The 25,322-nt window shown below is 56.1% G+C and overlaps 1 protein-coding gene across 1 annotated transcript; it reads left to right on the top strand.

Annotated features, from left to right (window-relative positions):
- Positions 1 to 23,575, top strand: LOC308637394 (cell adhesion molecule CEACAM1-like; the record flags this gene model as incomplete). Its single annotated transcript, XM_081273698.1, has 14 exons — positions 1 to 64; positions 921 to 1,228; positions 2,074 to 2,230; positions 2,727 to 2,847; positions 3,788 to 3,840; positions 4,280 to 4,311; positions 4,811 to 4,852; positions 13,207 to 13,375; positions 20,327 to 20,566; positions 21,232 to 21,352; positions 22,282 to 22,334; positions 22,678 to 22,709; positions 23,211 to 23,252; positions 23,510 to 23,575. The coding sequence occupies 14 exons, from the start codon at positions 1 to 3 to the stop codon at positions 23,573 to 23,575; spliced, it is 1,500 nt and encodes a 499-aa protein (XP_081129824.1).
- Between the last annotated feature and the right edge of the window lie 1,747 nt (positions 23,576 to 25,322).

Below are 25,322 nucleotides of genomic sequence, written 5' to 3'. Positions count from 1 at the left end.
ATGCAGCCCCCCTCAGCCTATCCCTGCAGAGGGGGCATCCCCTGGCAGGGGGTCCTGCTGGCAGGTAAGAGGGGACAGTTCCCTGCGGAGGGAGGGAACTGGGAACATAGAGTCTTTCTGGTGCCCCCTGGGGAGGACAGGACCCTCACAGGGGACACAGGGCTTCACTGGGAACCCGATGGGAACAGAACACAGAAGACTGAAGCTCACCAACAGGAAACTCTCAGTGACCTGGAGCTGATGAAGGGGGACGGAAAGCTCAGGAGTTCTCTTCCCCAAGATACTCACCAGGGGCATTATATTTTGAAAATCGGTGTTAACAGCTCTGTCAGGGCCACTCTCCAAACAGAAAGAACAGTGGACACTGTCTGCAGCCACCAGCCTCAGACATTGGCACACAGATACCTGGGCGCTCAGGGTGGGGACCCTGCTTCACTCATCCACAGGAGGCTGAGCCTGGTCCAGGCCCTGGGCTACAACAAGGGTCAGACTAGTCTCTGCCTCCTGGAGCTTCCTCTCTAGAGGGCAGGAAGCCAGGCCAGCAGGGAGATCTGCAGGTGAGGCCAGGTGCTGTGTAGATCTAGGAGGGCAGAGAGCAGGGAAATGTCCACAGGGAAGACCTGGGGTCTATAAGGAGGTGGTCAGGGGAGGCGGGTGCCCAGGTGCCCTGGGTGTGAGCAGGGATCTGAGGGCACTGAGGGGCCAGCCTTGCAGACACCTGGGGAAATGTGTTCCCAAGAGAGGATGACAGGTACAGGGGTCCTAAAGGAATGTAGATCAATCTGCTGGCCTTGACCCGCAGACACCCATGCACATACACCCCAAGGCTGAGGATGAAGACTCCTGCTGAGGACCTGGTTCATCTTTCCACCCCATATGAAGGGCCCAGTATTAATGGATATCTCTCTCTTCCCTCCTAGTCTCACTGTTAACCTTCTGGAACCCACACCCCACTGCCCAGCTCACTATTGAACCAGTGCCTTCCAACGTTGCTGAAGGGACAGACGTTCTTCTACTTGTCCACAATGTGTCGGGGAACACTGTAGGCTACCACTGGTTCAAAGGAAAAACAGCAGATGGCAGACATGAAATTGTATCATACATAGTATCCATACAAGTAACTATCCTAGGGTCTGCATCCAGTGGTGGAGAGAAAATATACCCCAATGGGTCCCTGCTGTTACAGAAAGTGACACAGAACCACACAGGATTCTACACCCTGCAAACTGTAACTGCCAATGCTAGGGTTAAATTAGCAACTGGAGAGTTCCATGTACACAGTGAGTGATGCCCAGCCCTCTGGGTGTTGGGAGGGGTTAATTCCAGTGCACACAAGGACCCTGAGACCTACCTCTACCTACGTCCTCCTGTGCATTATGTCCCCACAGTGGAGTTGGAGCACTTACTGAAGGACACACACAGGGCAGACAGACTTCAGAAGATCCAAGTCCTCTGCCGGAATCCACTGGCAGAGAGCAGGGTGATCTGGTGGGAGACTCAGCCCAGGCAGAGCAGTCTCAGCCCAGCTCCTGTGTCCTTCCAGGGAGCATGGCCCTGAGAAAGACCCTGCAGGACTGAGTCAGACCTGGCTTGAGGGCCCTGGAGTTCTCACAGAGAAGGTTGGCCCAGGAAGCTCCTGTCCCAGACCTCTGTCCCAGGCTCCTGGCTCCAGGTGACCCTGAGGACATGTGGCCAGGGTTGGAGTTTGGTTTTCTGTTGAGGGTCGCTGGGGAGAAATGATTTACTGGCTACCTGATCTGATAGCAACTGGAAGTGGTCAGCAGCCAGGCACAGTCCCAGGAGCCACATCTGGGCAAGGGCACCTGGGCATATCCTTCTCCTGGGACTAGGTGTGGTGAGCACAGAGGGACAGGGACCCTGAGAACAGGCAGATGTTTCTGAGGACAGACAAGGCCCCAGGCCTCAGGCCCGCTCTCAGTCAGCCCCCTGATGCTTTTCCACAGGGCTTGTGGCCCAGCCCTCCCTCAGAGCCACCAACACAGAACCACACTCTGTGGCCATGACCTGCCTCTCAGATGACCCTGGAATCTCCATCACGTGGATCTTCAATAGCCAGACTCTGCAGCTCACAGACAGGATGCAGTGTCCCTGGACCACAGGACCCTCAGCATAGACCCCGTCAGACAGGAGGATGCCGGGGAGTATCAGTGTGAGGCCTCCAACCCCGCCAGTTCCACCAGGAGTGACCGCTACAGACTGGCTGTGATCTGTGAGTGGCCCCCGTCCCACCCAGTGCTTCCCTCACATATTTCACCGTCAAGGGCCATCATATGGCACCAGCCATGAGCATGGGGTAGATGCCAGAGCTTGGAGAGAATGTGGTTGACTACCCAGAAATTAGGTGCCTTGATGTCACCTTGGTTCTGATCTGTACCCAAGGCTAGGTGTGGGCTAGATAGTCTGTGAGGGCTGCCCGCTGACACTGTCCTGAGATGGGAAGGAAGAAGAGAGGAAGAGGACTTAAAAGGAACAAGAGCAGGATGTGGCCCAGCTGTATGTGGAGAGGGTCAGGCTAGAGCACATGCAGGGTTTCAGCCCAAACCCGAGGAAATGGCCAGAAGCAGAGAGTCAGGAGGACATGGTGACAACATGACAAACTGCACTGGGACCTTGGTGCCATTTCCTTCCACCCTCTGTGGCCCCCTGCGGGGCCCAGCTGGTTCCCCTGAAGACCTGACCTTCAGCCCCTTTCTCTTCTCTTTCAGCAGAAGAGAGGACTCCAGGCCTCCCTGTGGGGGCCGTCGCTGGCATCGTGACTGGGGTCCTGGTCGGGGTGGCTCTGGTGGCTGCTCTGGGGTGTTTCCTGCTCCACACAAGAACTGGAAGGTACCCAGGCTTCCCCCACCTGATCCCACCCCAGATGACCCCAGGCCAGAGGGAAGGAGGCCCGTCCTCAGACTCTGCCCTGACTCTGACCTCCCAATCTCACGAGGACTCTTCCCACTCATTCTGCCTCACCAGCTGCTGAACCTGGGCTGCTGCCACATCAGCTTCCTCCTGTGCACATTGGTCACTAGGGATCTGTCCCCAGAGCACTGTCCTCCTTCCCTCACACAGAACACATCCGGAGACAGTTTAGTGTTCAAAAACAGCACCCTGCAGTTTATTTCACCCACACCAATTGAGGGGCGAAGCTCTATAACTGAGCGGTGGTCCTGTCCCAGGTCACTCTGCATAAGCTGGTGGGGTCAGCTCCCTACATCTTCTTGGTTACCTGTGGCCCCTGATATGGAGGTGGGAGTTCTGGGGCCCAGCCAGGATAGTGTGTCCTAGAATATCCTTTGCTTCCTGGCCAGGTGGGTGGAGAGAGGTCAAGGCCACTGTCATATCTCTAAACCTCCTGGCCTGAGCAAATGGCCTGGCTACAGCAGGATCACCAAGGTCAGAGAGGGTCAAGATACAAACTGCTCCCACAATGTCCTACCCATTTGGTGACCCTGATTCTTGCCCAGGGCATGGACCCTTTCACTCACTCAAACCCTCCTGCTTTAATTGGTCCTGATTCTTTAGACTCTTTTCTGGGTCCCTTAGGCAATGTTCCCCTGGGTCTGCAACTCAGAGGGGCCTTCACCTCCGGCCCAGGGCAGAAGTGGCTTCTTAAGGCCTTTCCTCAGTTCCCCTCTCCTGGGCCCCCTGGTACATAAACCTGATGGAGAGAGGAAGGTTTCACACCCTCCTGGGAAATGGGGTACCCTCCTCATCCCCTATCTGACCCCAGTCCATGACCTCTCTCTGCACCCTCATGAATAAGCCTGACCTTTCCTAGGGCTGGTGTCCAGCATGGCCTCAGAGACCCCCGCAGCCCAGCATCACCACATGGTGAGTACCCCCTCAGCCGGCGGGTGGCTGGGCCCCCTAGGCCTGTCCCACAGTGTCCACTCTTGCAGTCAAACACCTCTCCAGGATAGGGATCTTTCCCTGGTGCTTCAAGGAACCCTGTCATCAAACACTCAAGACAGCGGACCCATCTGGCCAGTTCAGCCCAGACCTGTGGCATCTGGTCACCTTCTCAGGTTCCTTGGCTCCCTGGGACTCTAAAAGGGCTACAGGCTCTCTCTCAGGACAGGTTGACTGCCCTGTCACTCTGTCAGCTGAGTACTGAGGGCCCCTCCCTCCCCTGCTCACCACCCACTGATCCTGTTTTGGCTGCTGCTTTGAGCAGGGGAGGGAGGGGCCTGGGAACAGGAGCCTCTCAGCTCTAAAGGCAGGGGCCCAGCCCTCCTCACACCCTCCTGCTAACTCTTGTCTCTGCCCCCAGGCCCAGGTCCCTCTGACAGCTCCACCTCCCTGGTAAGTCCCCCAGCTCCCTCCACACAGGGACCCAGCTGAGCAGGCTCAGAGCAGGGGCACTGTCAACCCCAGTACAGCACAGACACCCCCTTTCATGTGGGACCAGGACCAGGTTAGCCTGGCTCTTGCCAGAGGCTTGGCCACTCTCAGGGACAAGATCACTGTCCCTCTGTCCTCAGTCCATCCTGTTTCCCTCTGTTTGTTTCAGTGAGCCCTGGAGGCCAGAAAGTGCACAGAGGGTGCAGGGAGCGTCTATCAGTAGTCCTGTGTTAATGATGGGGGTCGGGAATCTGGGCGGAAACTGGGGTGTCTGTCCTGAAGTGGAGGCTGATGCTCAGGACCCAGAGCTGGTACCTCCTGAGAAGAAAGGAATAAGGCAGACTCAGGGAAGTAAAAACTGGCCTGTCAGTGAGCACCGCCCAGCACCTGCTCACTGGATTCTCAGCCTTGTTGACCCTCCCTTGCTGACCCTGATGTCCACTCTCCTTCTCTTGTCCAGTCCCCTGTCCCTGGCCACAGGTCTGCGGTTCCCATCTACCAGGTGAGTGTGGGTGATGAACATTCTGGCCCACAGTCCAGGGGGGCCCAGGAGCTGCCCCTCCCCACACCTTCCTGAGCTTTCCAAAAGCAGCAGCCAAAACAGGATCCGGGTGGTGAGCAGGGGAGGGAGGGGCCTGGGAACAGGAGCCTTTCAGCTCAGGCAGGCACAGGCACAGAGCAGTCCCAGGGGGCCAGAGTCAAGGTATCCCTGGTCCTTGTTCTAAGAAGGCCACAGAGTCAGAGTCCTCTTTGTGTTTTTTTTTTTTCAGGAATTACGAAACCCTAACGTGGACATCTATTGTCGTATTGACCACAAAGCTCACATGGCTTCATAGTTGCCACCAGACAATGCTCCATATGGGCTGAGGGAGGGTTCCACCTGGACTCTTGGAGATGGAGCAGAGGTGGAACCTGAACCCTGGGAGACTCTTACACATGGTATGTGTGTGTGGGGGGGGGGAGGGGGGGTCCCTGGGTTCCTGGAGACCTAGAAAGGCTGCCCTGGGCTCTGAATGGCCAGAACCAGACTGCCTGTGCCCAGGAACAGGGGCTCCAGGGAGAGGGAAGAGCCCTGTGGTCACCTGGAAAGGCGCTGATAAAAGACCCCCTTCCCTCCTTCGCTCTTTTGGTTCCTGTGGGAACGTCTCTTGGCAGACACTCCCCTCAGGTTCCAGGTCAGCTCTCTCCTGTGTCACGCAGGGGAATCGTGGTCTCTAAGTTGTTCCCTCAGGGTTTCTCTTCCTGGGAGACAGGAGCTGGGAGGTGGGACCAGGGCAAAGGTCGGGTCTGCCCACAGGGAAGGGGGAGGGTCCCAAGGCCCTGCAGCCAGCAGAGCACTCAGTGGCCCTCAAGCTCCAGGGACCCATGGTATCTAACTCTGGTCACTGATTATTTCTCTTCCCAAAGGCCAGTACTCAGGACATCTTCAACTCGGCTGGGACACAGACTGAGGCTGTCAGAGTAATCAGGGGACAGGGCCAGACCCAGACTCAGGCCCTGAACAAGGGCCTCAGGCCCTGCCGGAGGCTCCACCCTGCCCTCCCTTCACCTTCCCCTCTGCCCTGCCTGGTCTCTCTGGGACCAGCCTCCTCTCCACACTCCAGCACCCAGGGCAGAGGCTCAGGGCTCCCACATGGAGCTCTCCAGGCTCCATGGTGACGGGACAGAGGGTCTCCTCCCTGAACTTGGACCCAGGATGTCCACTGCAACCTCCTCCACACACCTGGCCACTGCTCTGACTCCTTCCCTGAGGGCTGGAAGGATGATGTTCTCAGGTAGGCTCCCTTGGATCAGGCCACTACGCCTGGAAATAAGAGGTCCATGTACTAAACTCAGGGGACACTCTGCTGATGCCTAGAGTGGTGGGCCCTCAGATGAGGAGTAGGAAGAAACCATTGGAATTTCCAATGTGACTCAGCTCTAGTGAGGCTCATCCTGCATGAACACAGCATCAGGTCCCATCAGCATGGTGACTCCTCTTGCCTTGGTTTCCTGGTGCAGCTGCAATACAGTGGCTCCAACACAGTGGCTCCAACATAGGGCTCCAACACAGGGAACAGCAGACACCAAGGTGTCCTTGCAGCTGCTTTCTGGAGGCTCCAGGAAGTGTGTGCACATAAGCACAAGTCCCCTGACTCTCAGGTCACTGTTGCAGCCTAAAACCCGATGGGTCCTGTCCTGGGAACCACACCAGCCTTGGCACCTCCAGAGCATAGCACCCTGCTCCCGGAGCCACAGATTCACACTTGGGAATCTGTCCAGCTGAGCCCCTCCAAGCCAGGCATGCCATCTTATTGTCCTCATTCCCATCTCATCCCATCCACTGAGGCAACTCTGCTCATATAGAGCCAGCCCTGGCCCTATGAATGAGTCAGACACAATCAACACACCTGACCTCACAATCTGTCCTGGAGGTCACTCCCAGTCTACTTTATACCCCAGGACAGCTACTGTCAGAATAGCGACCTCCCTGCTTCTCTCCCTGTGACAGCAGGTGCTACTTTTGCATTGTGGCCTGGTAGCCACCCCTCCAGGGAATCCAAACCTGCGTGTTCCCCCGCCTCAAACAAAATCCTCAGCCTTCTTCTTCCATCCACCTTCCCTGACCCAGCACAGAGAGGGGACAGCCCTTCTAGCCCAGTCCCCGCTCACTGCCAGCCTTGGGTGCTAGTCATGGGGTCTTCAGGGGTCACCTGTGCTCAGGTTGGTCATTTGTGGGGCCAGGTAGAAAGAAAAGCCTCCCACATGCCTGAAAATCTCACAGGAGAAAATAAAATGAAAACAACTCTAACCAAAAGTCAGAAGGCAAGAGAGTCCATGGATTCCTAATAGTGCACCATCTTGGTTATGATCTTCTTCAAGAGACACCACCCATGTCCTTCCTTTGAGTCTTTGGGACAGATGGCTCCTCCTGCGGCTGCCCATCCCCGGGTGCAAAGCTCTCCCAACTCTGAGCAGGAGTCCTCCAGACAATTCCTATCCCTTCCCAAACTCTCCCTGCACTCGGTTTGAGGCATCCTGGAGACGCTCTGAACAGAACACACTGTGCAGCCTATAGGTTAGAGCCACCTGTGCCCAGCGGTCATAGGCCAGCTCTTGCATTTGGACCCTGGGCAGCATGCCTGCTACAGACCCTGACACTGGCCACAGGTCTCCTCATGACCACCAGGGGGCGATATTGGGCTTACAGTCAGCACCCAGCATATGATTCTTTGAGACAGGAGCTTGGCTTTGGCTGGATGTGGAGGTAGAGATGTTTGATGACCACCTCAGCACCAAGGGCCTGGTGGGTACCCTCCCACATGTCAGCTTTCCCCTGATTCCCTTCATGTGCCAAGGAGAAGTCTGCTCGGCCATGGGCCCCTGTGTCGTCCCCTCCTTCCTGGCATTACCCATGGGGAAACAAAGGATGACCACAAGAGAACCACCCACACAGAGGACAGAGGACACCCACAGAGGACATGGGCAGGCCTGAGCCACAGCTCCACCAACAAATGGAGAGCAAAACTGTCCCTGAAATCTTTCCCCAAGGGCAGCAGAGCCCAGGGTCTCCTGCCTCCCCCTGCCACATCCTCCCTTCCCAGGACCCAGGTCGCCTGCCCCTCCACGCCCAGGCCCTAAAGTTTTCTTGAGTCACTTGGAGTGGGTTTCTGAGTCTAGGCTGATGACACCAGAGACAGAGGACAGGTCCCTGTAACAGTCATACCTCAGTGGGACCTGTTCCAGCCTCCAGAGTCAAGTCTGTCCCCTTCCTGCTGGGAGGAAATCCACCTTCCCAGAGCATTTGAGAACTTGGGGAAGAAGCGGAGCCAATCTGGGGTTCTCTATCATAAAGGAAATACGCCTAGGGTGAGGGGACCCCAGGGGTTCCCTGGGTGGTGCTGAAAGCCCTGAGGCCAGGACACAGCTGAGGCCAGTGCTGGGTGAGCCACTTCTCTCAGGGGACAGCGTCCCCACCTGCCTTGCTCTCCAGGTGTGGCACAGGGGACTGAAAGGGAACAGGGGGAAAGTGGAAGAGGAACTAAAGGCAAGACTGAGAGGGAGGGGACAGAGAGGTTTCCTGGACAGAGACCACCTGACCTAGGAAAGTGCTCCTGCCCTGGGAGGAGGCTGAGCTCAGAGAGGAGCAGGGCAGCAGGGCTGACTGGCCTGGACCTCGGCTTCCCAGCGGGTCTGCAGTGAAGCTCCTTCCACAGAGGGGGACAGAGCAGGACCAGGAAACCCTCCATTGTAGTCACCAACACAAAACTGCCTCCCAGATGACACAGGATCTTCATCATGTCAATCTGCCAGAGTCTGCAGGTCACAGAGAGGACGCAGCTGTCCCAGGACCACAGCACCCTCAGCATAGACCCCAGCACACAGGAGGATGCTGGGGTATATCAGTCTGAGGTCTCCAACCCCGTCTTTCTAGCAAGAGTGACACCCTAAGTTGGCAGTGAATTATGACCCTCCTTTGGCCCCACCTATCAGTTATTCAACTCGGAGTTAAATATTTTTTGCTGTAAACTGGTAGTTATCAGGCACTTATGTTTATACAGCTGTGGAGAATCATTAATCAAGTGAAGTTGGACAGTCCTCAGAACTTGAACTGAGTCAGTAAATGCTTGGGACCCTAAATTGACAGGCCCATTATTCTTGACCTAAGGTCCTAGGCAACACTAGGTCCCACCCTTTGCAGGTCTCACAGGCACCCTCTCTAAGGCAAGGTGGTGTTCTGTAGGGACAGGGGCACCTGAGCTGAGACCCAGTGAGAGATGATGCTGAGAGGACAAGAAACACACGATGTGGTCTCACCATCACCCTGAAAGATGCTCCCAGGCACACCTGCCCCAGGGGACTCAAGCCTAGACTGAATCCTGCTAAGGCTGAGCCCCAAAGTCCCGAGCACCCACCACCAGGCCTGACCAGCCCCTGCAGGCCTCACCCTCTTTGGCCAGCAAACACCAGCCCCTACCCTGGGAGTGACCTTCATCCACCATGTCGCAGAGGATTCCTGGACACATGTAATGTTGTTGGAGTGAGGACCACAGCTTCTCCATAACAGGCCTGGCCTCTGTCCTCCCCAAGGCCCAGGGCTCGCTCTCTCTGGGTTCTCCCCCTCCCTAAGAGCTCTGGGTTCTCTGTACCTCTGAGTCCCAGTTTAAAGGAGGCTGCCCCAATGTACTCTTGACCCTGTGAGGGACAGCAGGGCACAGGTGGGCACCATCATAGACATCTCCCAAGGTCCCCCATGACCTGGAGCTATAGAGGGTCCCTAGTGGAGCTGCTGGTGGGTGAGCCTTTCCACACTCTAGGCTTCATATCCTCAACCACACCTGTCCCCAGGGAGGACATGGCCCTCAGGTCCCTTCCCTGAGTTTAGTGGTGGGTTCTGTCTACAGAGCCTGCTTAGGGGGAGTTTTTCCAAAGAGGTCACAGGACAGGAGTTGGGGATTTAGCTCAGTGGCAGAGTACTTGCCGAGCATGAGCAACGCCCTGGGTTCAGCACTCAGCCCTGGGGGGAAAAAAAAGGAAAGAAAAGAAAAAAGCAAGAAGTGACAGGACAAGGGACACTCAGGACAGAGGCATCCCAGTGTTCCCACCCAGGTGGGTGACTAATGAATGAGCTCTCACTCTGTTCCCCCACCCCCAGCACCCAGGACTGACCACATCACCAGAGAAGGCCCTGAGACAGAGAGCTCAGAGAGAAATGGACACACGGAAGCCCTGGGCCCCTGCTGCTTGCCTTCCAAGGACATGTCCTGAAGTCACTGTCCAAGAGTGGATGCCTCTGCCCAGCCTGGCTCTGTGGACAGTGCCTGTGCCCTCCTGCTCTGCCCTGCCCTGCCCCGCACACTCCCTGGGTCCTTCTCCAGGTGCCTCTAGACAAACCTGGTGTGGCTGTGCCCCTGTGAGGTGTGTGGAGAGGCTGAGTCTCTGGGGCATGTGTCTCAGAGCCACGTCATGAACATCTCTGGTGTCCAGGACGGGAGAGGAGGGACGGGGCTCCAGCTCCTCCATGTGAGACAGGAAGTGCCAATCCTGGGTTCCCTAAGTGCTGCATGGGTCTTTCTGGAGGGAGTCAGGCCTTGTCACCTGGAGCAAGACCTGGGCCAGGCCCTCCTGTGTCAGCGCATCCTGGAGTCTGTGTCTGGGGAAGCTGATGCTCAGTTCCTGGGACACCAGGCCCCGATGGGACACTTCCTGCCTGACCTTCAGGACGCAGGCCCCTCCTCCTCCTCCTAGTCTCAACCACTGGATGGATGTCACAAACCAGTCATCCCAGAAGCAAGGAGGCCCCATCTCCCCCTCCTCCTGTCTCACAGAGCCCTTCCAGATCTTTCTCTGACAGACTCAGAGGACACTTGGGGGAGATCTGGGCCTGGCCACAGGCAGGGTCACGTCTGCTGGATCATTCAGGGAATGCAGATGGTGGCTACTGTTGGGATATGGAGAACTGGGGGTGCTGAGGGGAACCACATGTGGCCAGGTATTGAGCTTCCTGCTGGGAGGACAGCAGAGCTCCAGAAACTGGGGGAATGGGCAGATTCCACTCACCAAGACCCCACACAGAGGACACTTCCAAGCTGACTATGGGAATCTGCCCCACCCTGCCCTAAAGGGGATTTGGCACCAACAGTTGGAGTCACATTGAAGGCCACATGGGGCCCAAGGAACTGACCTCAACAGACAGCAGGACAGACACTTCAAATTGTCCCTTCAGTGCAAATCACAATGGCACAAATTCTAATTCCCAAAATTCCAGCACATTTGGCCTCTTCAGGGCCTGTGCCATCTCCCAGAGGATTCCAGGACACGGGTATGCCACATGTACCTCATAGATCAACACTTTTCCCACTGACCCACGTCATCAGCCAAAAACACAACAAGGATTACAAACCCTCAGCACCTGCTGCTGTGACACCGAAACTTTCTGAGGCTGTGCACCCACACCCCCTCTTGAAGACCTCACTCTCCTCCCCCAAAGGCACACTCTAGCTTCTCCTCCTTCTAGTTGACGTTGAGGTCACAGCATGGAGCAATATACTATTGGCCTCCCACTAGCTTTGCTATAGATGATAATGATGACCAGAGCGGCCCCCTGGGTAAAACTGTTCTCCAGCGAAAGTTGGGGTTCTTTTTTAGACTGTTTCCGGTTTTGCTGGATTTTTTTTAAGCTCTTCCCCATTGTTCTGCCTTTTTTTTTCAAGAGGGCTTTCGGGATTCAGCCCAGGCATGCTTAACCACTGAACTACATCCCCAGCCCTTATTTTTTGTGTAAGGATCTCACTAAGTTTGGGAGCCTTGCTACATTGCTGCAGCTGCCCTCAAACCTAGGTTCCTACTGTCTTGGCAGGCAGAGTTTCAGGGTTACAGATGTCACCACTGTGTCCAGCTCTAGTTCTGTTATCTTAAACAATGTGGTCAGCTATTCCTGAGAAAAGACAGTGTGTAATCAGTAACTTTTCTCTAGAGTTACAGACCCCAGAACATTTGTGACTCTCAGATAACAGTAGCACATGCATCAGAGAAGCAGACCCCCACTGGGCCCAGTGTCAGGTTCCTGAAATCCCAGTGACTCAGGAGGCTGAGGCAGGAGGGCACAAATTCTAGGCCAGCCTCAGCAACTTAGCATGAGGATAACTGCTTCAATCCCCAGCATTAAAAAAAAAAAAAGAAGAAAACAAAAGGTGGAGGAGAGAGAGAGGGAGAGAGAGAGAAGCAGACAATCACAAAATTTATGAGCTGCCTAGCACGCATACCCACTGTCTAGAGCTAAAGAGATTTTTCACTAAAGTCCCAACACAGGCTATGTGCCTGTGACCCCTTGGCCTGGTGGCTTTCTCAGGATGGAAATCCCCATCTCCTAACTTGCCTCCTCGTCATCAATAATGCTGTCTTCCCACATCACTCCCATGAGCATGGGTGTGTCATCTAATGTATGGACAATGTTCCCTACAGGAAATAAAATGCAACAAGAGTGGCCTAGTCCACAACAGGGGACACTGACTATTATAAGTACAAGTCCTGCTCCTTGGATCCTTGCATTTCAATAAATATATGTTAAATGACCAGGGTCTCAGCTGGGAGAGTGGCTGTGGCGAGGAGCTCAGAAACAGAACTGAGGAGCTCAGAGATGGGAAGTTCTGGAACATTTGCAGGGACATGGCTGGATTCCCAGAGGACCACTCTGACACTGTCACATGTTCCTCACAGATCTCCTCCAACCAGAGGTGGGCGCCTCCTGGCTGCCCATCAACCAAGAGCTCCCACCTCCATCTCCTAGCTCACCTGCCTCCCTCCACTGTCTGACTCTAGGGGAAGGTTCCAGATCCTCCTCTGCCCTGCAAGGGGGTGGTGGGAAGCCCAGTTCCCTACAAAAAACCAGCAATGGCCCCTGCTGAGGTGAGTGGGCAGGACCACACAGGTCCAATTTCCTAGACCCAACTCAGGGGTGACAGTGAAGTCCAGAGACCTCCTGGTCCCTCAGGCCCTGATGGGCATCTGTGCCTGGTGCCTGTCACATCCCTCCTGATTCTTCCAAGTGAGGATAACAGGGAAAACCCATCTCCCATTGTAGTAGGTCCACTCTGGAAGGTTCCACAGCAGCCCTGCTGACACCTATTTGCACAAATCCCAGGTGAAACTGCCTTTAGGGACAGACTCAGACCATTCCCCCAGTGGCCATATGGGCAAGGACATCAGGGCCCTGAGTGTCCATCCACTGAAGCTGGGACCTTCCCCCTCACCACTGACCTGGGCACTGGTAATTGTGCCCTATTGCCAGTCCGTGTGCCCACGCCTCCTGCGAGAGGTTCTTCCCTGGGGTCTCTGGTGCCTGTCCCAGGGGCTTCCTCCTGGGCATATCTGCAGCTGCAAACAGAACTGGCACTGTTCTCGGAGGACAGGAAGGCTCACCTGAGCTCAGGGAAGAGCGCCATCACCTCCTGCCAGAGGCGCCAAGTGGCCCTCAGAGGGCAAGTGAGGGATGACTTTGGTCAATGGGCACCTTCAGAAGATGGCACTGAAGATGCAAGGGAATGTGAGTAGAGGTGGAGGAGTGGTGGTGAGGGCTGGGAAGGAGCAGGTGAGGAAAGGCTGTGGGGAGGTCAGAGAAGGGCGCAGAGCAGGGCTCCCCTCTTCTCTCCACTGACACTGGGGCTGGCCACCCTTAGGGGGCTGTGTGCTGTGGGGTATTGAGTACCATCTGGGATTCCACTTACTAAGTCCAGTAGGACTCCCTCCCCCAGCTGTGTCAATCAGAAGTGTCTCCAGGTGCTGCCAGATGTCCCCTGGGTGACAACATGGCCCCTGGCTGAGACTCACTGGTCTACACCAACCTCCAGTAAAACCCTCCCACTCCTGGAAGGAGAACTGACTATATACGGGGCAGAGACTGACTGGTGCTGGTCACTCTCAATCACTTAAAGTCCCTGGAGAAGACATGTTTCTAAGTGAAGGCTGCACAGCTGTCTCAACCTCCACAGCACTGTGGGCTTCCCAGGTCTGTAGCCACACATCAGTGACACCTGCTGGGTCCATGACATCATGGACGTGGGGAGCTTAGTGCACACCGAGAAGAGGAAGCCTGTGATCTGAGCCCACACCCAGCACCTGGACAGTCCCTGGGCCACTATCACCACCTCAGGAGGCCTCTGAACAATGAAGGCAAAGTCGGTTCTAAGTTAGGAAGAAACGTCTTAGTAAGAAGAAAAGGACAGCACAGGAATTTCTCTTCATATTCCAAGTTGTAGACTGTGGATCATTCATTAAGTTGACTCAACCCTAAACTGACCAAGTGGCTGGACAGAGCTGGGGTCTCACCACCCCCTGGGCCTGCAGCACTCTGCTGCCCCAACCCTGGGTCAACTCGCTGCTCCTCTTCAGGGGGCAGGTGAGAGGGAGACTTTAGGGTCCTCACCATTCACCTGTCACCTCTCAGGCTCTGGGCGATTCTCTTGTCCACTCTTGGGTTCAATGTCCTTGTTCCTGACCTCTGCTCCTCTCACTCATCTTGACATCATTGCAGGCCCAAGTGACCCCTTCATGTGATCTGCAGGGACACATTCTCAGGGACTGTTCCCTTCACACGACCCTGAACAGACCTCCACCTGGGGTCCCAACACTGTGACCAGCAGAATTTGGACCATTCTGGGTGGTGGGATGAAGGGGAACCAAGACACTTTCCAGCTCTTGGGGGAGTGTGAGCCGCCTCCCGCTGTGTGCAGGGGTGACCAGTGGACATGGACACGGAGCACCTCATTGCTGTGCAGAGAGGGTGAGCCACAGTTACTGGAACTATTTTCCTTACAAGTGCGTTCTGCTCATTTTTAAGGTGATGGAGGGAGGCCTTTCTGCTCATGCACCATCTACAACATTGTGTTCTGGTGGAAATGTCTATGTTCTTCCTCATTGAATTTGATACATTGCTCAAGGAGGCTCCTATCCCGCTCCAGGGTTACTGGTGTTACCGGTGCAACTGGACACTCCCTGGGGCTGTCCTTGAGCCTTGAATATCTCTGTGGCCACAGGGACCCTGATGGTAGCTGAGAGAATGGATGAGGAGGGTCTCACGCTGTTGTTGTTGTTGTTGTTTTGTTTGTTTGTTTGTTTTTTTACAATTCCAGTTCTCCCTGGAGTCTTGCCTTCTTTGCCTCTGACTGTGCTCACAGGTACTGGACACTTCTGGAGACTGAACCCCCACTGGAAAGCAGCCACCTATATGCTCAAGTCTGTCGGGTACTGCCTGGTCCCACACAAGCACTGGGAGGTCTTTGGGGCCACATCCACCTGTGGGAGCAGCTGTCCTACTGCTTCATGAGGGAGATACATCTCCGTACCACCAGAGTTGTGTCAGAGGACAGACACTGGGAAGGACTTCCATGGAACAAAACCGATGGAGAGAGATATAGAGAGAGAGGAAGGGAGGGAGGGAGGGAGGGAGAGAGACAGGTGTAAGGAACTGGGTATTGGCCCCAGGGCACTCTACCACTGGACTACATTCCATTTTATATTTTGACACAAGGTCTCAATAAATTGCCCAGGCTGGCCTCAAACTTGCAATCCTCCTACCTTAGCCTCTTAAATAGCTGGGATGATAGGCTTGTGTCATGCATCTGGTCAGATAATCTTCACAATATTCACATGATGACCTGCAGGACCTTTGAGACTCAGATCCAAGGATTTACAGACAAGAAGTAGATCAGCCAACGACAGCACACGAACTCACAAAGCCAGTGCTTGCCCCCTAAAGCCTCAAGAGACACCTCCCCATGTCCTTCCTTTGAACCCTCAGAAACAGATGCCCCTGATGAGGCTGCCCATCCCCTGGGGACCCAGTCCTCCCTACTCTGGAGCAGGAGTCCCCAGGACAGCTCCCGTCCTCTCCCTAGACTCACCCTGCACTGGACAGAGTCAGGACCCTCAGTGTACAAGACCCACCATGCAGCCTGTAGGTCAAGGCCACTTGTGCCCAGGGTCAGGGCCACCTCTCACCATTTGGACCCTGGGCAGCATCCCTGCCACAGTCCCTGACACTGGCCACAGGTCTCCTCATGACCACCAGGGGGCGACATGGGACTCACAGTCAACACTTGGCAAGTGGATTCTGACACTTGAACTAGGCTTTGGCTCAGGAGTGGAAATGTGGCCTGATTTCCATCCCCAACACACTGCAGGGTGCCTCCCATGAACCTGCTCAGCTCCCTCCCCCACTCCTTCCTGGGCTTGTGAGGACCCTGAGCTGCCAGAGGTCTCTGAGGAAGCCCTTACCTCCTGGCATCAACCATTGGAAAAGTCAGGGTGACCACAGGAGAATCACTAGGTAGGGGACACCCAAGGACCTTGACCATGGGCAGATCTAAGCCATAGGCCCACCAAAAACTGGAGAGGAGGGTCTCCCTAAAATATATCCCTGAGGACCTTGGAGATCACTGTAACCTACCTCCACTACCACAGTCCTCCCCTCCCAGGACACAAAGGGTGTGAAGTCCTGAGATAGCCACTCAGAGACCAGGCTGGAGACACCAGGTACAGAGAGTGGGTCCCCTTAACAAGCCATCACTCAATGGGCCCCTTTCCTGACCCTAGAGGTGGGAAGCAATGCACCTTCCCAGAGCATTTGAGAACATGGGGAAGATGCAGAGCCAAACAGATTCTCTACATTGAAGGGAAATACGCCCAGGGTGAGGGGACCCCAGGGGTTCCCTGGGTGGTGCTGAGAGCCCTGAGGCCAGGACACAGCTGAGGCCAGTGCTGGGTGAGCCACTTCTCTCAGGGGACAGCGTCCCCATCTGCCTTGCTCCTCAGGGTGTGGCATGCAGTAGTGAAACCCAACAGAGAAAGCAGAAGGGACAGGAGGCAGGACTGAGAGGGAGGGGACAGAGAGGTTCCTCCACAGAGACTCCGCCCCCAGCCCACGTGACCCAGGAAAGTGCTCCTGCCCTGGGAGGAGGCTGAGCTCAGAGAGGAGCAGGGCAGCAGGGCTGACTGGCCTGGACCTGGGCTTCCCAGCAGGTCTGCAGTGAAGCTCCTTCCACAGGGGGGACAGAGCAGCAGGGACCATGCAGCCCCCCTCAGCCTGTCCCTGCAGAGGGTGCATCCCCTGGCAGGGGGTCCTGCTGGCAGGTGGGAGGGGCCAGTTCCCTGAAAGAGGGTGGGAGGTGGAGCACAGTCTTTCTGGTGCCCCCTGGGAGGACACGACCCTCACAGGGGACACAGGGCTTCACTGGGAACCCGATGGGAACAGAACACAGAAGACAGAAGCTCACCAACAGGAAACTCTCAGTGACCTGGAGCTGATGAAGGGGGATGGAAAGCTCAGGAGTGCTCTTCCCCAAGTGACTCACCAGGGGCCATTGTATATGGAAATCAGCATTAACAGCTCTGTCAGGGCCACTCTACAAATAGAAAGGCAACTTGAGCAGTAGACACTATCTGCAGCCACCAGCCTCAGACATTGGCACACAGACACCTGGACCCTCAGGCAGGACCCTGCTTCACTCATCCACAGGAGGCTGAGCCTGGTTCAGGCCCTGGGCTACAACAAGGGTCAGACTAGTCTCTGCCTCCTGGAGCTTCCTCTCTAGAGGGCAGGAAGCCAGGCCAGAGGGAGATCTGCAGGTGAGGACTGTGCTGTGTAGATCTAGGAGGGCAGAGAGCAGGGGAATGTCCACAGGGAAGACCTGGGGTCTGTAAGGAGGTGGTCAGGGGAGGCGGGTGCCCAGGTGCCCTGGGTGTGGGCAGGTATCTGAGGGCACTGAGGGGCCAGCCTTGCAGACACCTGGGGAAAGGTGTTCCCAAGAGAGGATGACAGATACAGGGGTACTGAAGAAAATAAGGTCATGCTGCTGGCCTTGACCAGGGACACACGCACACACCACACACCCCAAGGCTGAGGAGTGAGGACTCCTGCTGAGGACCTGGGTCCCAACTTTCCACCCAGTACGAGGCCCCAGTATTGAAGGATTTCTCTCTCTTCTCTCCTAGTCTCACTGTTAACCTTCTGGAACCCGCACCCCACTGCCCAGCTCACTATTGAACCAGTGCCTTCCGACGTTGCTGAAGGGAGAGACGTTCTTCTACTTGTCCACAATGTGTCGAAGAACACTGTAGGCTACACCTGGTACAGAGGGCAAATACCAGACCGCAGCCATCTAACTGTATCCTATTCAAATCTCACACACTCAGCTATCCAAGGCCCTGCATTCAGTGGTCTTGAGACAATATACCCAAATGGGTCCCTGCTGTTCATGAATGTGACAAAGGAGGACACAGGATTCTACACCATTCAAACCACAGCTGCCAATTTTGATACTGAAGCAGCAACTGGAGAGATCCGTGTACATGGTGAGTGATGCCCAGCCCTCTGGGTGTTGGAGGGTCAACTCCACTGCGCACACAGGACCCTGAGACCTGGGTCTTCCTCCCTCCTCCTGTGCATTACGTCCCCACAGAGGAGTTGGAGCACTTACTGAAGGACACACACAGTGCAGACAGACTTCAGAAGTCTTCAGAGTCCTCTGCCTGAATCCACTGTCAGAGCAGGGTGGTCTGGTGGGAGACTCGGCCCAGGCAGAGCAGTCTCAGCCCAGCTCCTGTGTCCTTCCAAGGAGCATGGCCCTGAGAAAGACCCTGCAGGACTGAGTCAGACCAGGTCTGAGGGCCCTGGAGTCCTCACAGAGAAGTTCAGCCCCAGGAAGATTCTATTCTAGAGCTCTGTCCCAGGGTCCTGGATCCAGGTGAACCTGAGGACATGTGGCCAGGGTTGGAGTTTGGCTTCCTGTTGAGGGCCGCTGGGGAGCAAGGATTTACTGGCCACCTGATCTGGTAGCTCCTGGAGGTGGTCAGCAGCCAGGGCACAGTCCCAGGAGCCACATCTGGGCAAGGGCGCCTGGGCATCTCCCTCTCCTGGGACTAGGTGTGGTGAGCAGAGGGACAGGTGCCTCAGGCCAATCAGGTGCCCTGATGGACCTCTATGAGGCTCCACAGGAAGGTCCATGTCCCCAAGGGGAGGAACAGAGGAAAGAGATGCTCCTGGTCCTCCCGGGACCAGCCCAGGGCGCTCTGACTGGGAGGCAGATCAGAGTAGGGGCTGTTTCTTTAGGCAGCTCCTCTAAACCAAGGTCAGATACTGTATTTCAAGGTTAACTTAGAGACAACATGGTGAACCAGACACCACTTCCCATGTATCCAATAAAGGGAAACTGAGGCATGGGGAACACAAACCACGGGTGGCAGGTCAGTGGTGCATGTCACTCTGTAGCCAGAGCCCCGTGCTCTGCATGCTGAGGGCCTATTAGGCGTCTGTGGACCAGAGACCAGCCATTGGCTCAGGGCACTGGCAGCCTGGAGGGGACAGTGTGGTCTGGGAGTGAGAGCAAATGGAGGATAATCAATTTTTACTTTACAAGCAAATACCCTCCCTCAACAGAGTGCCCAGGCCTCCCCCTCACACAGCCGCCCAGGAAGAGAGTGTCAACCCTGGGTTAACTGAGAAATCCTTTACATGTGAATCCAGCCATCTAAGCCATCAGGACTGGGCTGGGCGTCCTCACTCCCTTGTGGCCACTGAACTGCTCTACTCCGGGCAAATCCTGCCTGGGTCCAAGGTGGACAGGCTGATAGTCCCTCCTTCCCCAACATACATGGCAGAGGTTCCAGAAAACACAAACCAAACTTTTATAGAGTCACTGCTGTGGTGTGAATGTGCCCCCAAAAGCATGTAGTGGGAACTGAACTCCCAGGGATCTGAGGTGTGGCCTCAGGGAAGGACGTAGGTCCCTGTGAAAGGAACAAGGGAACCCCGTCCTGAAGAGGTGGCTTTCTGAAAAGGGGTGAGTGTGGCCCCTTCCCCTTCTTCTCTCCCAGGAGCTCTCTCACCATGGGGAGCCCCCCACTGTTAAGATGCAGCAAGCAGCCCTCTTCACATGGGGCCCCTAGATCTTGAACTTCCCCGGCTCCAGAACAGTGAGCAGGATTCTCTCTTCTTCACACACCACCCGTCTCAGGTGCTCTGTTAGAGCAGCACAAGATGCACCAGGACCAGCACAGAAGTTCTGTAAGATAAGACACAAGAGTCCACGGGAAAACCCACTTGATAATGAGGTGGCTGGACCTGGGGCCTGAGAGGATCCCAGAGGGATATCAAGGGGACCAGTTTGGGGTCACCCTGAGGTCATCTAAGGAGGTTGAGCAACTTCCTATTTTAAGATGAGGACCGTGAGGAGGTTGCTGGGTCGTCCAAGGTCAACGTATTGCACTATATTTTGTAGTTTCCCAGAACAGACTTGAACCATTTCAGAACCAAGATCATAACAAGGGCATCTTATTTCTGGGTCCTCAACCACTGTCCATGGCCTCAACCATCCAGCTCATCCTCTGGACCCCTCACCCACATCCTGATGGCCCTGAGAACAGGCAGACGTCTCTGAGGACAGACAGGGTCCCAGGCCTCAGACCCGCCGTCAGTCAGCCCCCTGATGCTCTTCCACAGGGCTTGTGGCCCAGCCCTCCCTCAGAGCCACCAACACAGAACCACACTCTGTGGCCATGACCTGCCTCTCAGGTGACCCTGGAATCTCCATCACGTGGATCCTCAATAGCCAGACTCTGCAGCTCACAGACAGGATGCAGCTGTCCCCGGACCACAGGACCCTCAGCATAGACCCCGTCAGACAGGAGGATGCCGGGGAGTATCAGTGTGCGGCCTCCAACCCCGCCAGTTCCACCAGGAGTGACCGCTACAGACTGGCTGTGATCTCTGAGTGGCCCCCGTCCCATCCAGTGCTTCCCTCACATATTTCACTGCAAAGGGCCATCATATGGCACCAGCCATGAGCATGGGGTAGATGCCAGAGCTTGGAGAGAATGTGGTTGACTACCCAGAAATTAGGTGCCTTGATGTCACCTTGGTTCTGATCTGACCCGAGGCTAGGTCTGGGCTAGACAGTCTGTGAGGGCTGCCCGCTGACACTGTCCTGAGATGGGAAGGAAGAAAAGAGGAAGAGGGGGTGGGGTGGGGCTCAGTGGTAGAGCACTTGCCTGGCCTGTGTGAGAACCTGGGTTCAATTCTCAGCATCAAACAAACAAATGAATAAAATAAAGGTCCTTCAACATCTAAAAAATATACTAAAATAAAAGAGAAGAGGAAGAGAGTTAACAGGAGCATGAGCAGGATGTGGTCCAGCTCCATGTGGAGAGGGTCAGGCTAGAGCACATGCAGGTTTCAAAACAAAACGTGAAGAAATCGCCAGAAGCACAGTCCGGAGGACATGGTGACGACATGACAAACTGCACTGGGACTTTGGTGCCATTTCCTTCCACCCTCTGTGGCCCCCTGCAGGGCCCAGCTGGTTCCCCTGAAGACCTGACCTTCATCCCCTTTCTCTTCTCTTTCAGCAGAAGAGAGGACCCCAGGCCTCCCTGTGGGGGCCGTCGCTGGCATCGTGACTGGGGTCCTGGTCGGGGTGGCTCTGGTGGCTGCTCTGGGGTGTTTCCTGCTCCACACAAGAACTGGAAGGTACCCAGGCTTCCCCCACCTGATCCCACCCAGGTGACCCCAGGCCTGAGGGAGGAAGGCCCATCCTCAGACTCTGGACTGACTCCAACCTCCCCTCTTCCCGAGGACCCTCCCCTCTCACCCAGTCGCCCCCCGTCCCTCACCAGCTGCTGGCCCTGGGATGATTGCTCAACAGCTGCCTCCTCTGCACATTGGTCACCAGGACCTGTCCCCACAGCACTGGTGTCCCTCCCTAGACTAGTGTTCAACACGGCACCTCCTGCAGTATTTGCCCCCACACCAAGAGAGGGCTGAAGCTATGTGTATGAGGGGTCCTGTCCCAGGTCACTCAGGGCAAGGGCTGGGGCCTGGAGAGGAAGGAGGGTCCACTCTGCACACCTCCTGTGTGACCCAAGGCCCCTGATGTGTGAGGTGGGATCCCAGGGCCCAGCCAGATAGTGTGTCCTGGAAAGTTCTTTGCCTCCTGGCCACGTGGGTGGAGAGCACTAAAGGCCACTGTCACATTATCTCATCTCCTGGCCTGAGCAGAGGGTCCTCCACAGCAGGATCACCACTGGGGGTCGGGGATTTTCAAGATGCACGTGGTTCCCAGACGTCTTGCCTACGTGGTGACCCTGCTTGTCCCCAGGGTCTGGACCCTTTTACTCACTCAAACTCTCCTGCTCTAATTCTTCCTCAATCCTCAGTCCCTTTTCTGGGTCCCTCAGCCAACGTTCTCCTGGGTCTGCACCTGGGAGGGTCCTTCACCTTGGCCCAGGGCAGCGGTGTCTTCTTAAGGCCTTTCCTCTGCTCCCCTCCCCTGGGCCCCCTGGTACACAGACCTGATGGGGAGAGGAAGCTTTCACACCCTCCTTGGAAATGGGGTGCCCTCCTCATCCTCTATCTGACCCCAGTCCATGACCCTCATGAATAAGCCTGACCTTTCCTAGGGCCAGTGTCCAGCATGGCCTCAGAGAACACTGCACCCCAGCATCAAGACCCGGTAAGTGCCCCCTCAGCCTGAGGGTGGCTGGGAGCCCCTAGGCCTGCCCCACAGTGTCCACCCTTGCCCACAACCACACGTCCAGGGTTGAATGTTTACACTGGGGATTCAAGGATCCCTGTCATCAAATACAACAGGGGACCCACCTGGCCAAGCCAGCCCAGACTTGTGGCATCTGGTCTCCTCCTCAGGTTCCTTGGCTCCTTGGGCCACTGCAAGGGCTACAGGGTCTCTCCCAGGACATGCTGTCTCCCTGACACTCTGAAAGTTGAGGGCCCCTAACCCCTCCTGCAGCAGGGGCCCAGCCCTCCTCATGTCTGCTAACTCTTGTCTCTGTCCCCAGGCCAAGGTCCCTCTGACAGCTCCACCTCCCTGGTGAGTCCCCCAGCTATCTCTACACAGGGGACTAGCTCTGCAGGCTCAGGGGCACTGTCAACCCCCACACAGCACAGACACCCCCACTCATGCTGGACCAGGACAAGGTTAGCCTGGCCCTGGCCAGAGACTTGGCCACGCTCAGGGACAGAACCACCATCGCTCTGTCCTCAGCCCAACATACTTCCTGCCATCTCAGGGGAGCCCTGGATGCCAGCAGGTGCAGAATGGGTGCTGGGAGCTTCTATCGGTGGCCCTGGGTTAATGATGGGGACCATAGTCAGGACAGAAACTGGGGTGTCTGTCCTGAAGTGGAGGCTGGTGCTCAGGACCCAGAGCTGGTAACTCCTGAGAAGAAAGGGCTAAACAGACACAGGGAGTAAGCTCTGGCCTGTCAGAGACCAGAACCTTCCAGGCACCACCCAGCACCTGCTCCCTGGAGTCTCAGCCTTGATGACCCTCCCTTTGCTGACCCTGATTTCCAATCTCCCTTCTTGCCAGGCCCCACTCCCTGGCCACGGAGCTGCTGTCCCCATCTACCAGGTGAGTGTGGGTGATGACCCTTGCCCACAGTCCAGGGCGTACCCAAGAGATGCCCCTCCCCACACCTTCCTGATCTTGCCAGGAAACAGCAGCCAAAATGGGATCAGGGGGTGGTGAGCAGGGGAGGGGGGGGGCCTGGGAATAGGAGCCTCTGAGCCCAGACAGACACAGGGACAGAGCAGTCCCAGGTGGGCCAGGGCCTAGGAGTTCATGGTCCCCTGGTTCAGAAGGGTCAGAGCCTCTTTGTTCTTTTTCAGGAATTACTAAACCCTGACCTGGACATCTACTGCCGGGCCGACCACAAGGCTGATGTGGATTCTTAGTTTCCACCACACGATGCTCCATGTGGGCTGAGGGAGGGTCCTGCTAGACCCCAGATGCTGGGTGATGGGACAGAGGTGGAGCCTGACCCTACTGGACTCTGGAACCTAGAGGGGGAGGGGTCCCTGGGGATTCTAGAGACACAGTCTGCCCTGGGCTGTCAATGGCCAGAACCAGGCTGCCTGTGCCCAGGGGCAGGGGCTTCCAGGGAGAGGGAAGGGCCCCTATAGGTCACCTGGAAAGGTGCTGAATAAAGACCCCCTTCCCTCCTTCGCTCTTTTGGTTCTTGTGGGAACGTCTCTTGGCAGACACTCCCCTCAGGTTCCAGGTCAGCTCTCTCCTGTGTCACGCAGGGGAATCATGGTCTCTAAGTTGTTCCCTCAGGGTTTCTCTTCCTGGGAGACAGGAGCTGGGAGGTGGAGCCAGGGCAAAGGTCAGGTCTGTTCACAGGGAAGGGTGAGGGTCCCAAGGCCCTGCAGCCAGCAGAGCACTCAGTGGCCCTCACGCTCCAGGGACCTAGGGTGGCTAGCTGTGGCCAAGATTTCTTCTCTGTCCAAAGGCCCGTACTCAGGACAGCTTCACCTCTGCTGGACAGAGACAGTAACTGTCAGAGTAATCAGGGGACAGGGCCATGCTCAGACTCAGGCCCTGAACAAGGGACTCAGGCCCTACCCGAGGCTCCAGCCCTGCCCTCCCATCACCTTCCACTCTGCCCTGCCTGGTCTCTCTGGGACCAGCTTCCTCTCCACACTCCAGCACCCAGGACAGAGGCTCAGGGCTCCCCACATGGGGCTCTCCAGGCTCCATGGTGATGGGACAGAGGGTCTCCTCCTGACCAGGATGTGCTCTACAGCCTCCTCGATACACCTGGCCACTGCTCTGACTCCTTCCCTGAAGGCTGGGCAGGGGACATTCTCATGTAGGTTCATGTAGATCAGGCCTCTACACTCCTGGAAATTAGAGGTAAATTTCGTAAAGATTAGGGGACACTCTGCTGATGCCTGAGAGTTGTCTGTCCTGAGATGAGAAGTAGGAAGTCATCCTCAGAGATTCCGCTGTGACTCAGCTCTAATGAGGCTTGTCCTGCGTGAACATAGCATCAGGTCACACACGATGACTTCTCTTTTCTTGGTTTCCTGGTGGAGCTGCCACAGACTGGCTCCCACACAGTGGCTCCAAACAGCAGATACCAAGGTTTCCTGAGCTGCATTCTTCTGGAGGCTCTAGCGGGTGTGCACAGCAACATAAGTCCCCTGAGACTCAGGCCACTGCTGCATCCTAAAAGCTCGTGGAACCCTTTCCCCCAGGTCCTGCCCTGGGAACCACAGCAGCTGGAGCTCCCCCTGAGCACCGCATCCTGCTCCCTGAGCCACACACAAGCCCCTGGGAAACTGTGTCAAACCAAGCCCTCCAGGAAGTGTCATGCTCAGGCAGAGTCATGTCAGGTCCCAGTCACCGCCCAGGTTGCCCAGTGGAAGAGTCACCTGTGCACTCAGGGGAGTCTCTCTGACATGGATGGGGTGGATTCCTCTTCACCTTCTGCATCTGAGCAGTCCCCAGGGTGCTCTGTACCCTGTCCCTGTGCCCAGTGTTTCTCCCTGGACACAGCCTCAGACCCTGACAGGGGCAGATGAGGGGCTGACTCTCCAGCAGTCCTTCCCATTTTCCCCAGGTCAACCTGCTCAGCCCCTGAGACCCTCCCTCTACAGGAGCCATGTGCTCTGAGCTGCTGAACACCTGCCCCCACAC

This window comes from Spermophilus citellus (assembly GCF_964194105.1).
Source record: "Spermophilus citellus genome assembly, chromosome: 18".
In the NCBI taxonomy this organism is placed as follows: domain Eukaryota; kingdom Metazoa; phylum Chordata; class Mammalia; order Rodentia; family Sciuridae; genus Spermophilus; species Spermophilus citellus.
Note: the sequence above shows the minus strand (reverse complement) of the source record. Positions and strands in the feature narration are given on the sequence as shown.